The following is a 14,455-nucleotide window of genomic DNA, read 5'->3' on the forward strand; positions in this document are numbered from 1 at the left end:
GAAGGTAGTAAGGAAGCAATGTCAGTGTGTGCAGAAAAGCAAAAGATATGAAGAAAAATAATTTGATTAATTTGCAAAATATTTAGACTGAATTTGGGGAAAATCTTTGGAACTCTGAGGATACTTAGCAGTAGGGATAACTACATGGGTGCATTTTGGCATCGTCTTTATTTTATTGGGTCTGTCAGTGGTGATCTAGATAACCAGAAACTGGAAATCAAAAAAACTGGTCTCCTTGGCCCCTTCCAGTCTTTCATTTTGGGGATTTTTGGAGCAGATTTTTTTTTTTCCAAATATTCTAATGAAGTTACAGACTATGTGTCCCTTCTTTAAAGTTATTTATGTACCTGTAATATTTTAACTCTGCACCTTTGCTGAAACCTATCACTAGACCAAAAGAGTTAGCTTTTGTAAAGCTTATTGAAAAACGACTACAGAACTGTCCAGAAACTAGAAAATCCAGCACCATGGTTTTTTTTAGGGGGAAGAAAATTAATATTTTTATTTCAAAAACTCCAAAGATTGAAGTGTTTTATGTAGGTTGAAACCCATATCGCGTCCATCTCTGTGAAGACTGACAATTTTGCAAAATTGCAGCTATAATACTAGATGTGAAACACTGTGTATTTTTTAGGAGTTACTTGTTCTAGATTTTTTTTCTAGATGAAAATAACAGCCTTACAAGGTTTTGGAAATGTTCTTTAGGAATAACTGAACTGAGATACTAATTACTCTGTTGGTTTTAAGGATTTTCAGAGGCTGCCAAATCATCTAAAATAATTATTCTATCTATGTCATGAGAATGTGCTCAAAACCAGTTGTCTGTTGGTATCCAAGTTAAATGAGTCAAACTGCAAAAAGTAAAGCTAGTGCTACACGAGAGTTTAGTTTCCAAAAAACCCTTACCCTTTCCTAATGTACTTTTGGACCAGGAAATACAGATATACCCATTGCTACCCATTCCAACTTCTCATGCTGAGTAGTTAGATTGGGGTTTGGCTTTGTGGGTTTTGTTTTGTTTTAAAGTCATATAAAATAAAGTGGCCATTTGAAGTGGTACATCTTTCTTCTACTTTTGCTGTTAAATAGCTGGATAAATGTTTCTTTAGAGTATACCCAAGGGGTAATATCATGTGTATGTACGTTTAATCTGCAGCTTAGTATTTTCTGGTGCTTACAGCTCACTTAAGAATCTATATGTACTTCCTGCTTGTTTGACCTCTGAGTCTGTGGTTGAAACTACTTTCTCCATTTGCAGGGATATCTCACTCTTGCTTGCCTTTGTAAGTGCCCTGCTTATGCTTCCTTCATGGTGGAAGGAGTCATCGTGGCTACCGTGGGGACTGGTTCTGCTTGTGTATGCAGTCTTTCGAGTGTGGGCCACATGGAGGACAGCCAAGCTACAAATGTCCCTGCAAAAATACTGTACCCAGCTGGAAGAAACAGTAGCAAATAGTCGAGCTTTTACTAATCTTGTGAGGAAAGCTCTACGGCTCATTCAAGAGACTGAAGTAATTTCCAGAGGATTTACCCTGTGAGTCTACGTTTCACTTTAATGCACAGATCCATTTAAGCCAGATGTGTTCTGACATAGTCTTGTTGCACTGTCTCCCATAACAAGTGAAACTGCTGAAAACCATGCTACTTAAAGTTTTTCATTTATGTAAAATAGTATAATTATCATAGCTGTATTCACCAACATATGAGCATGAATCCTAACAAGACATTGTTAAAGCTATGCATCCTGAAGGAGCATTAAGTATCAGAAATCTTTACTGGACGCCTATGCTTTTCAAAATCTCCTGGAGTCTTAACAATGAAATACTCCAAAAAAAAGGACTTAAAACCAATTTAGTTACCATTTTGGGAGGTTATTTAGGTTGTTTGTTTCACAGTTTTTTGTACCTCATATTACCAAATCCATGTAACCAAACCGATCTGCAAGTAATCATTCATATTTTAGAAAACAAGATTACTTCAAAATTATCAAATAATAGTCTGAAGTAATAAGAACATAGCAATTAGCAAGGCCTATTCACAGGTCATTTTCAACCTCAAAAAAATTACAATCCCTTTTTCTTTTCTTGCATACATTGCTAAGATGTTTAGAATTTTAAGTTATTTATTCCTGGATTTGCCTCTTGTCTACTTAAGATATTAAAGTTTTCCTAGTTACTAGCTCTCTAGGTAATATTTAACTCCTTGGATAACTTTGCTCTTATTATGTTGAAGGACATTAGAACATGTTCAGTGTGTGCAAGACCCACTCTCATTGCCATGTATGTCCTTTTCCCTTGTAGCAACCTATTTCTAGACATATGCCTGAGTCAATTTGACTTGAAGTTAAAGAAGACAGGAAATGCCCGCAACTAAATGCTTCCGACTTCTTTCTAAAACCAATAAAAAGTTCCCCTGTGGGCACAAGAAATAGTTAATGCCAGACCAACTACTCAACTTGCAGGCTCTTGTTGTTACATGCAAGCTTTAAACTGTGGAGTTTGCATTTTGAATTAATTTTTGAATTAGAGATACCTTTAGTATACTTAGCTTTATTCTCCCTTAGGAATGCATAAACACGTCTTCAGTCTGCCTAGCTGTGTTTTTTTGTTTGTTGTGTTTTCTGAAGGAGTGTATAGTTCAGCAATAGACAGTCTTATCTTTGCAGATGAGTTCTTAAAAAAATTATTATTAGGGCTTGTCCAAATAACAGATGAGAAAAACATTTGGGTTTTTTCCAAAGTTTAAGCAAATGAACTTGTGGTCAGTGTTAAAAATTGCTCGTTTCTTGTTTTTTTACTACATATCTTAGATAACAGATTAACAGAAAACAGACTGATCTTTAAGCTAGTGCTTGATCTCATAGCCCCTTTACTTAAAATTCTGGCAAGCTTTACAAAAGATTTTATAATATGGATAGAGTGGGAGAATGTTGTGTCAGCATTCTCATCAGAATCATCATCATTCATACTCAGTATGAAGAGGTCGGTGTCATACAGGTTTTGGGTTGGTTTAGTCTGGAGGAAGTTTGAACTCAAGTGTTCCCTACAGCACCCACATAAGTAAGAGATGCTGCTGCACAGAGCACAGTGAACTTCTTTGCTTGATATTATGCGTGATCCAAAAAACTAGCTACCCCTTCTCTTGGTGAATTTTGCTACAATGAATCTTAGAGGAACTAAGTTTGATATGTTCTCCAGTAGTAACCTTGTCAAAGTCTTAATGATTGTTCAGGGAGAGTCTTGAGGCAGTAGGAATGATTGCACCTGGAAAGTTAATGAGTATCTTCTTGTATTGTTTTGTATCTTTAAAGGAGTGGGATTTTAACTGGGTAATGCAGTGTCCTGTAGCATGATACCTATGCTGCTCTTTGAATATGCTGCAAGCATAGCATAGTCTGGACTATGAATTAATTTTGTTAGGAATGAAAGATAATGAAGCTGACAAATAATACCAAGTCCAGCTTTTGATTGACTGTCTTAGCATAACTCTGCAAGCCCAGGTCTTGGTGTTCTACAGCTGTTTTCTTCTCTCTATTGTACCATCCATTGCTATGTTCTCATAGGCTAATTTATGTAAACTTAATGGCTTTGCTTTATTCTACTCTCTATGCTCCCTTGTTAATTGATATTTGGCTGTTTCTGAAAGTGTTAAATTATCCTTGATGAGATTTGGGTCAGTTCTCCATTGGTTCATTGGTTTTTACTACTGCATGGCAGTGACTGCTATATGTTCAATTGATTCAAATGTTGTTTTGCCTTTGTTCCCATCCCACCTAAAAAAAAACAAACACAAACAAAACAAAACAAAAAAACCCCACAGTAGCCACTTAAGGAAAAAAAAAAACCCAAACAACTAAGGACCCTGTCATGTCTTCCTTATTTAATCTGCTCTTCAAAGACCATTGAATACTCTGAATGGCCTTCAGAAGTGTTAAATACCTCTGCCTTTTAAGCCTGCATGGTAAAAGCTTTGTGATGCAGAGATGCTCGAGATCTTGCCAATGTAATTTGGATTTCAGAAATTATGTAGCCAGTGTAGGACAGGGCTCTGCTCAGGCAGAACAGCAGTATTTCTGTCTCTGTTGCAATTAGACAAATGAATCTTGATCACGAGTTGCAGCCTGGATGTTCTCCTAGCTAATGAAAGTATGTTCATTATTAAATTATAAAATGGAAACTATAGAGATATGCAATAAAAGGCTGCAGCAATAAAAAACAAGTAGTTATCTTCTTGTCTGTCTCTGATACAATTAACTTTATTCCAAAGTACTACCTTTATATAGTTTCAACTAGAATCAAACTCTATGAGTGTATGTTGTTGTGTATAGCAACTCTGTAGAAGTTGCTTTTGTGTTAGAGTACAATAATAGTTTTTAATTCAAGTGTATATGCAGGTTTGTTAAAGGAGAGATTCTATTTAAAACTTGATTTGTGAAACTCATGGAGAAATAAATAATAGTTCTTTACAAGGAAAATGGATATGGAGCAGCAGAGAAGAGGAAATTTACTTTTAACCTTTTTTAAAATTTTTGCTGTTTGTGGCTGATATCCAAAGTGATAAAATATTGTAAGTTCAATTAAAGTATGTAGAAGATAAATGAAAACCTAGGAAGCTAGGGATATGGCATGTCTGTCACATGGAAATTTATAGCAAGTTATATTAACATTACTGGAATAAAGAATTATTCCATAAAAAGAAAAACAAACACTGAAACAAGCCTCCCAAGAAGCAATACAAGTTGTTTTGTTGAATACTGGCAGTACTGCATGAATTGTGCTATATTGTTCTGTGCAGAAGCTGAAAATGCTTCTGCACAGCATTGCTGTAGAGGAACATAAATTTCTTTCTCTTTTTTACTAGAGAATAGTTTTTACTAGCAGAATAGCTTTACTCTTCTCTTTGGTCCTGCTTCTGACAGTTCACCCAGGGCTTGAGTCTACAAAGTGATGTAAGAGTTTGTCCTTGAACACTTCTAATTTTATCATCACAAGTTAGGAAAGCAGTAGAGATTGGCATGTCCTGAGTTACAGATACAAGATGAATTCATCACTTTGCTCTGAGTAAGGTGAGAGCAGAAGTAGGCTTCCAATCCCTTAACAGTTTCTCAGTCTTGATGACTGCACCATGTCCATTCCCAATCTGGTTCTAGTAAACGCAGTGCTGGAGAGGATGAACTGTCCACTTAGGCCATTTTCAGCGTTGTAGCCCTGGGTTTGGCATCAGATTATGTGTCTTAAGACTCTGTAGAGATAGTTAACATTTACTCAGTTCGTAATCCGATTTATTTCCAGATTAGGCAATTTCTTACTGTTCTAAAGACATTTTGAAGTATAGTCTAATAAGCAAATGGTGTTTTTTAAATATTATATTCATCTGAACATATGGATACCAAAAGGTGTTTTCAAATATGCTTTATACAATTGCATACATTTCATGTTACCTGTCTGACTTCCACAAAACACTGCTGTCATTCACTGCCTGATTGATAAAAGCTATTTCACCACTTAAGTAACATTTCTTTTGACCTACAGAGTAATTCTGCAGGGGGTTTGACCAAAAATAGTGTTTTGCATGAAAAACAATAAATAGTAGCACATTTTTCTATAAAAAGTATTTGAAGAGCAAATTTGCATGCGAAGAGGTAAATGTTAAATATCTGCAAACTTACAATGGGCTTGTGGTAGTTCTATAGCAGACAATGTTGTGGCCTGCCTACATTTACTATGTTCTTTTGGAACACTTTGGAGAAGACAAATGTCCTCAGGAATTTTACTGTGGCTCAGGTGAGACTGGAATCAGGCTGCCTACAAGAGGAATCCTAGCTGCTTAACTAAATGTTTGACTGAATAATTCACTGATGTGATGAATTCCTTGTGTGCGTGTGCGTGTGTGTGTGTGTGTGTGTGTGTGTGATAGTTACTGAGCAAAAAAATAGCGATAGAAAAAGAAAACTGATGTACTATCTTTTAAAAATACTTTAGGACATCTGTACAGTTGTATCACATTTTACTTTTCAAGTTTGCTTGACAGGGTCAGTGCCGCTTGCCCACTTAATAAAGCTGGACAGCATCCTAGTCAGCATCTTATTGGTCTCCGGAAAGCCGTCTATCGATCTGTCAGAGCCAACTTCCGAGCTTCAAGACTGGCTACTCTGTACATGCTGAAAAAATATCCTTTTTGTAAAAACCCGTCTGTTCAGATATCCTATTACTATGGTTTTCTACCTGCATTCATGCCGATGTTTAGAGTTGGCATGACTAGAAGCATACAATATCTAATTATATATCTGAACAACAACTGAAGAAAATGTAGCATAGTAAATTTTGTCTTATGCTTGATTTGGAACAGTCAACATATTTCTTTTTTTGCAATTTGTAGTGTGAGATAAGATGCTGTGTATTGAAAATATTGCCCCAGTTATTGATGGCCATGCCTTTGATGTATGTACTGTTTTATGATTATTCCTAAGTCATCTTTTTTCCTCACACAAAAAAAAAACCTTTCCTCTGAACAATACGCCCTTTCACTCTTTGTCTCCATGTTCAAAGATAAGTTGATTTCCTGTTTCAGACAAGCTGGGTGAAACTCCTATTACATTAATAAACCAAAAGACACATTTAAGAGTGAGGATTTTCTATTCCAAGTCAAACTATGACACTTGCTTCACAAAATCAAATCTGAGTCATCATCTGTATCTCCTCAGCAATTCAAGATTTTTGTTGTACTCTGTGGGAAATAGCAATGCTTTCAGACTGTATTGGAGCAAAAACAAAAACAAAAAACAGGTATGTTTCTGATATGAAAAACATTTGTGTCTGTCTTTGGAAGACTTTTAAAATGGAGGTTCAATTATACCAAATTATCATGCAGATATTTTAATAGTAATGCCAGCTGAAGTAAATGGTCAAAAATAGATTGGAACTGTATGTCTATAAATTCTTGACGAGCAAATAGAGAAGCATTATCTAGAAACATTCTATATGCAGAATGTAGTGGAATGTAGTAAAACTTGTGTTTTGGGTTTTATTTGGCTTGGTTGTTTGTTTTTTGGTTATTTTTTGGTTGTTTTTGCTTTTTTTTTTTTTTTTTTTTTTTTTTTGCTTGAAATATCTTTCAGTAGAAATTCAACATGTGAAATGCATCTTAGTCTCCAAGACAATAGCATTTGAATCTTCCCACCTAATATATTAAGGATCAAGGCTTAGTGATGGTAATGGTAATATGTATCTCAAATGAGTAAGGGAGATCTGACTACTGAAGTTGTTAAAGAAAATTAAAAATCTTCATTCACAGCTTTACTGTTTAAATACAGATATGCAATACAAATCACATAAACCTGACACATTATCATTACTCACTTCAGTAAGATGAGAAGTTTGCCAGTATTTGCTTGTGGTTGGTATGCCACTTTCTAACTCCCTTCAGTGAAATGTGTAAATTAATATCTTCCTAATTAAAATTTGTTCCCATGTAAAATAGAAAAATATACTATAATGTTGTAGCTTAAATTGTTTTTGTTAAAGTCAGTGGACCAGTAATATTTCATGAGATGGATTCTCTACATTTCATGTGAAGTGACAGTTATTTACTTGCTGAAACTATTCAGCATTTTCTCAAGTCATCCTTACTCTGATTTGTTCATATCAACAAGAGTGCATTGTTCAAAGTCACAGAAGAAAAAGCCACAAAGGAGAAAAGAGTATTTTTCCTTAAGTCTGGAAAACAAGAGTATAGTGGAATACAGTATCCTTATTTTAGCTTAAGCTAGATGTTGGGTTGGGTGTTTACAGGATATGATGCAGACCTGTCACTACTAGTGTAGGAAACCTCTGCATTACACAGTTATGTAATAATTTAGAGGTGATCAGGCACTGGCACAGGCTTCCCAGGGCACCAAAATTCAAGAACCGTTTGGACAACACTCTCAGTCATAGGTTTAATTTCTAGGTGGTTCTGTGTTGAGCCAGGAGTTGGACTTGATGATCCTTGTGGGTCCCTTTCCACTTGGGATATTCTGATTATTGTATTTTTAAATTTAATGTTCTTTCATTATGATGAAGTGGATGATAAAATACATTCTGTGTATTTAAGATGCATTGAGGTCAGGAAAATCTGCTCTTATTACATCTAGTTAAATTTTGTTCCTTCTCCTTTGAAAAAGAAATTTAATTAATCATGAAATGTTAAAAAAAAAAAAGAGCTTTTTCACTTAGGAAAGACAGCTAATACAAGAAAACCTTAAGCTAAAGGTAAATAAATAAGTAGATATACTCTCTTTGGTTCTAAAAGCCTACATCAGAAGTCTGCTTCTGGAATATGCAAGTAAAGATGCTTGAGGATTTTTCAGTTACATTTTTGTTGTTGATCAGCCATCACATGCTTTGCTCATCCCTTCCAGCAGGTTCCAAAATTTTATGAGACAACAGAGCATCTTGGATTTATTAGGAATACTATGAGACCTTGTTAGATCTTTAGATGGGAAAGTACTTCTGAAGAGCAAAGTACTACTATTAAATTGTTTTGTATGTGGTGCATTAGTCCTTTTTTTATAAGTATCATCATCCTCCAGGCAGAGGCTGTACATATCATTTATTCTGATTTGACAGTTTATTATTTAGTATCTGCCTTCTGTTGCTCTAAGCTAATAAGGAATGTAAGTTAAACATGAGAAAAGCATTTTTGCAAAGGCAGGAGCGTTTAAATAAGGTACGTTTATTTACTGTACTTGCATCCCTTTAGTTAATTTCACAATGTGAAAAAAAAGACTTATGTTTTAGATCAAAGAGCACTGAGGAAATGTCATTACATTTTAACAAAAATTATTGGAAGTAAGAGGGCATGGCAGGAGATGGTGTGGGAGTTTAATGGGAATCCCTAGCTGAGACACGCTGTGCGTAAGTGGCTCATTTGGTCAAACCATCTGTTTCAGAGATTCCCTGTAATTTTTTTATATGACTTAAAAATCCACATGTTCAAACTGCTTTTCTTGCTGTTGCAGAAAAAGATTAACACAGATTATGGTTAGTCTCTAAGATAATTGGTCCTCAAGGTTTTGAACTGCTTTTTCAGTCTCTGGTGGAGTTAATGTCCCTGTGCTCCATCTGCTGGACACACTTTCAGGTTAATTTAGACTAGCTGACCCTGCTGACACTGTGTTTATGTGAAGCAGCAGATGCTGTGTTCTTGAGTCATTTGCATTGCAGATTTTCATCTGCATTCATGCTGCTGGAGAGCACTTCACAGGCATCTTTCTTCCTGGTCTTCGAGGAGAAATTAGTGGGAAATGTGTTTGTTCAGAGCCTGAGCACTTAGTATTGATGTTTTCTGAGCCACAGAAATTTCCCTTTATGTAGTGTGCTCCTGCTCAAGCAATAAACATTTTCTTGAGCACTATTGCAAGTACAATCCTAAGAGAATTTAGCAGGTGGAAAATTTGGGAGTGAGAGTGAGTAGAACTTGTGGCTTCCCCAGAAAACGCATGAGCTGGATAAGAGAGAAGTACTTCTAATGGCCTTTATGTGACCAGAGAGGTGAAAATATTCAATTTATAAATCAAAACATAAATCTTCTCTCTGATCTCTGTTGAGGCTGACATGAGCTATTTATTGGGAATTTACTGATGAAGGATAATTTCCTTGCTTGAAAGGAATGCTGAGATTTTGCGTTAATCTGATTGTATTTGTTTCTTGGTAGGTAGTTGCATTTAGACATAGAAGTTTATTTGGTATTCTATCCCTTATCCTTCTCTGAGCTTATAAAACCTGTGCTGCGAAGAAAGACGGAAAGTTCAATTAAACAGGATTTAGATTCAACTAAACAGAGATTGCATGCCATTTTGTTAGGTGGTTTTTTTTGCCTTATGTGTTTAATGCAAAAGTTGCTTTGTTAGCCACCTTAACTCTGGCTAAACTTACCCTCTGAACTCTGAGAGCGACAATGTGACCAGCTACATCTGTGTAGTCCCTTTTAAGGACCTGGGCCTGGGACTGAGCGAAGAGCAGGTATCTGAAGAGGAGGCACACAATCTCACGGATGGCTTCAGCTTGCCTGCACTCAAGGTAATCGCTCTTAGAAAGACACACATCCATGCAGGCTCAGCGTGAGAATCTGTTTCGGTTGTTGTGGTGCATAAGCCAGTTGTCTTCTCTAAACAAAGAAAACTGCTCATTTCATTTGAAGTGGAAGATCCTAAGAACTTAAGTTGTGAGCTTGCTTCTTCCCAGTTTGCCTAACCTCTTTTGTGCTATGTAAAATGCTGTGATTCGTGTCGTGAATACGTTAGTGGTATTCATGAAATTTCTCACTTTGGCTGAAGAAAGGAGTTAAGTCAGCTTTCTCCAGAAGTACAATGTTTTTTGTGGAAGTAGAATGCAAATTAGACTCCTGTTTCAAGATTGGCTGTGGGCCAACGCAGTAACTTTTAAGTGGATGGTAGAAATTATAGCCTAATGTTATAAAGGAAAAATTGTCTTTGCTGCCACTGGAGTTTTGGCAGCTCTTTTTAAGCTGTAGGGTATTTGAAGATTATAGCAAATAATGAGACTGCCTGATGAGAATATGAAAATTGAGGTCTCTGACAAACTTTTGAACATAATTGCATGTAATGTATTTAATTGGAGAATTAATGGTCATCTGAGATTCACTAGATCTGAACCCACATGGTCAGAGATAACCTTCAAATATACTCAGTGGATTTTCTTATTATTTCAGTGTTTCTATGGTAGGCTGAGGAATGTTTTTGCATTCTGTATCTGCACCTTTATTTTGGAGGCTGGCTGTGTTCCAGGTGCACGGAGCTAACCTTACTCTGTTTTGCAGGTTCTCTTTCAGCTGTGGGTAGGGCAGAGTTCGGAGTTCTTCAGGAGACTGGTACTGCTCCTCTCCCCAGCCAACGCATCCCCCAAGCCCTTGATCTCCCCTGAACGGTTGCCTCATCATATCTTGTCTGATGTGACTCAAGGCCTACCTCATACACATGCTGCCTGCTTAGAAGAGCTCAAGAGAAGCTATGAGTTTTATCGGTACTTCGAAACTCAGCATCAGTCAGGTTTTGAACGACCGACCAGAACAAAACAGAAGTCAAGAGAGTTGAACAGCCTTCAAACAGCAGTACGCAGTTTGCAGCTTCATCTGAAGGCACTGCTGAATGAGTAAGTTTACACATGAATTAAGAGACTAAGCCTGTGGGAAGAAGGCTTCAGACTCGAGTTCTTTGGGTTGTCAGTTTACTTTATCCCAGATTAGAAACAAAAAAGGTAGTTACAGTCACTGCAAGTACATCATGCCTGTTCTGTTCCTAATTGATTTTACTGAAGGTGTCTGTTTCCAAGGTAACAGCTCTACTTTAAAGTAAAGTAGTAAAGATGTTTTTTGACGGTGTAATTATCTGAAGAATGCTTCAGAGATTCTGTTTCCCTATTTACATTCTCACACTCTTCCCATTGCTGTGTCTGAACTCTCAGCTGTCATCTAAGTATCTTTATGTAGAGTGAGGTCAAAGGCTCTTGGTTCAATGGGGAATCCAGTGTTGTTTCCTGATTATTCTTTTGATATCTAGATAATTCAATATCTAGATATCAATATCTAGATATCAGTATCTAGAAAATTCAAAGCTAAGCAGTACTTTAATTTCTATCTTTGCTTTTGTCTAACCCTTCAAAAAAAATCTGAAAATGTACTTACCTTCCCTTGACTTTTTAACATACCAAATGCTTTATAAGAAAGTTCAGATCATAGTAACTATATAGAAAATATTTTTTAAATGTCATCACTGGCTGGTGAAGTAACTGAAACTATTTATTCCTTTAGTCTTATGTGTAAGAATTACTATAATGAGTGAACGGTGTATCTCAATGTGGATAAATGGATCTTATTTTTCAAAATTTGTGGCGTTATTGAGGAGATGGCCAAACTAGATATTTAGAAGCTAAAGAGAATAACAGGATATTAAATACCTGAAGAAACTGTGAAGTCAAATATTTATTTGTATTTATTTCTGTTCATTTTATTAGGGTAATAATTCTTGAGGATGAACTTGAAAAACTTGTTAGCACTAAGGAGACACCTGAATTAACAACAGAAGCCCACCAGGTTCTGGAACAAAAACTAAAGTTTATTCAGCCTCATATGCAGGCAAGCAACAGCTGCTGGGAAGAAGCCATTTCTCAGGTGGAGAAAATGGGTGGAAGAAACCCAAATAAAAAAGGTAAATATGAGAGATTAATTTAGCAACTAAAGAGATACACTTTAGAGTTGGAATGGATCAAAAACTGCATTCAGCCTTTATTTTCTGAATTTTAGCTTAAAGAGATTTAATAACCTTACATCTATGAAAAGCTATCTATTTGTCAGACTTCTTCATTGAGATGGCCTTGAAGCTTTTGTTTCAGAAAAAAATATATAAAAAACAAAATGCTAACTTAGTCTATTAGGCATGTGGATTTACATGGTACATTTACATTTCCAAGTGTAGCCCAGTAGTGGATTTTTCCCTGTAATTGGTGAGCAGCATGTGAAGTGGTGGGATTTTGATGAAATATCTTTGAGGTTTTCTTTTATCTATTGCATAAATATTGGATAGGTAATTGAAATGACAATTACCTTGTCATGAAACTTCCATGATAATGATATTTCCTGAAACATTTTAAATTAATGTATTGAGTTTATAACGCCTGTTCACCTCCTCTCTCAGATATAGTGAGCTAATCTCCTATGTGTTTAAAAGTGATATGACCAGCACATGCCAAAGTTTTGCCTTAGTGAATTCTACTGTCCATGCTGTTATCTTTGTGAATTGCATTTAGCTTACATAGTTGAGATGAGCTGAAACTCTCTTGACACGGAGTTGAACATAAAATTTCTGATCTTGTTTCCAGGAGCTTTTTTACTGGCCTAGGAAGGCACAGCCCAGCACCTGAATAATGCTGGTAGTAATGGAGACTATATTGGGAAAATTATTATGTGGGATATGTATCAGCAAGTTACCTACAGAAATCCAAATCTGTAGTGAGCTAGGCTCTTAATTATGTATGGGTGGGGTATCCAGTAGGTGGATGAATACTGCTGTGGTCCAAGAGATGCTCAGGCTGACATTGTTCATGTTCACATCAGAATTGGGAACACTGGTGAATCCCATGTCTACAGGCTCCACGCAGGTCCTGACATGGCATAACAAACTTGCTGTTATTAATATATATTATGAGGCAAAATCATTAAAGAGCCTTCACTTTCAGTTTTGTCCAGTGACTTGCCTGGTGGAAATGTGTGTGGTTTGAGTCTCTATTTTGCAACAAGTTTACTGAATCACTCCTCAGAAACTACTTTTAAATTATGTTTAAATTATGTTATTTTTATCTGACTACATTTGAATTTCCTAATGTATTTCTGAGCAGTTCAGCTTCTGTGAGTTGAACTTTTCAAGCTGTGCATGAAATCATCTCATTACAGAATCACAGAGTTGTAGAGGTTTCAAGGGACCTCAGGAGATCATCGAGTCCAACCCCTCTGCTAACTTGTAATCTCTTTGTATTCATCTTAACAGCTCATCTGTCAGTCATGATTATGTGAATTAATTCATTGAATTACATGTGGGTTTTTTTTTTCAATACTTCCTGAAAACTCTTTGAAAGAAGATACCTTCCTGCTGAAATAATATAACAGCTAAGCACATCTTTATTTTGTCTTTGTTCACCATTATGTAAAATCAAATGAATTCTTTTACAAAAGCTGTAGTTAAAAGCCTAACAGTACAACTTGGTGTCAAGGTGGTTGAACAGTGCTTTTGGTGCAGTAGATGTTTAGTTCAACTAACCAAAGAAAAGCTGTGGGAATAAATCATCAATTATGAACAGTGATGAAGAGGGAGCTGTTAATGGCTTAGACCCAGTTTTGAGAGGAAATATTTCATAACTTAAAAGCTGTATATATTAAATATTTTTAGCAATAACTTTCAATTGTGCTTAGTACTGCAAAGTCACTCCTTTTTACTTCATCTGTAAATGCAAAATGTATCCAGTGTTTCAATTTACTTTTTCTTGAGTTTGATACTTACCGGGATGCTTTTGCTGAATTATTCGCTGGAAGCATCCAGCCAGTAAAGAACTGCTTTGAACTGTGGTCTGTCCTAGTTGTGGCATCCTAGGCAACAGCATAGCATGTATTTTTCAAAGCTGTTTTCATAGAATCATAGAATGGTTTGGATTGGAAGGGACCCTTATGATCACCTAGTTCCCACCCCCTGCTATAGACAGGAACACCTGCCTCTAGACCAGGTTGCTCAAAGCCCCATCCAGCCTGCTTTTAAATGCTTCCAGGGAGGGGGCATTCACAGTCTCTGTGGGCAACCTGTTCCAGTGTCTCTGCACCCTCACAGCAAAGAATTTCTTCCTGATGTGTAGTCCAAATCTACCCTCTTCCCGTTTAAAACCATTTCCCCTCGTCCTGTCTCTACATGCCC

The 14,455-nt window shown here is 36.3% G+C and overlaps 1 protein-coding gene across 5 annotated transcripts in view; it reads left to right on the plus strand.

Annotated features, from left to right (window-relative positions):
* VEZT (vezatin, adherens junctions transmembrane protein) overlaps nucleotides 1–14,455 on the plus strand; it is a 57,584-nt gene that overhangs the window by 24,578 nt on the left and 18,551 nt on the right. For 3 of the 5 annotated variants that reach the window (XR_014883161.1, XM_085223241.1, XM_085223224.1), the window contains exons 5-9: nucleotides 1,259–1,534; nucleotides 6,019–6,168; nucleotides 9,911–10,058; nucleotides 10,819–11,150; nucleotides 12,012–12,205. Coding sequence is in view for 4 of the 5 variants with exons in the window: in XM_085223241.1 (XP_085079367.1) it covers nucleotides 1,259–1,534; nucleotides 6,019–6,168; nucleotides 9,911–10,058; nucleotides 10,819–11,150; nucleotides 12,012–12,205 (1,100 nt within the window). In the remaining variant the exon portion in view is untranslated. The remainder of the gene's footprint in view (nucleotides 1–1,258; nucleotides 1,535–6,018; nucleotides 6,169–9,910; nucleotides 10,059–10,818; nucleotides 11,151–12,011; nucleotides 12,206–14,455) is intronic. The other 2 variants (XM_085223252.1, XM_085223234.1) reach the window with 1 other exon arrangement.

Source organism: Meleagris gallopavo, chromosome 1 (genome assembly GCF_905368555.1).
Source record: "Meleagris gallopavo chromosome 1, MGAL_WU_HG_1.1, whole genome shotgun sequence".
In the NCBI taxonomy this organism is placed as follows: domain Eukaryota; kingdom Metazoa; phylum Chordata; class Aves; order Galliformes; family Phasianidae; genus Meleagris; species Meleagris gallopavo.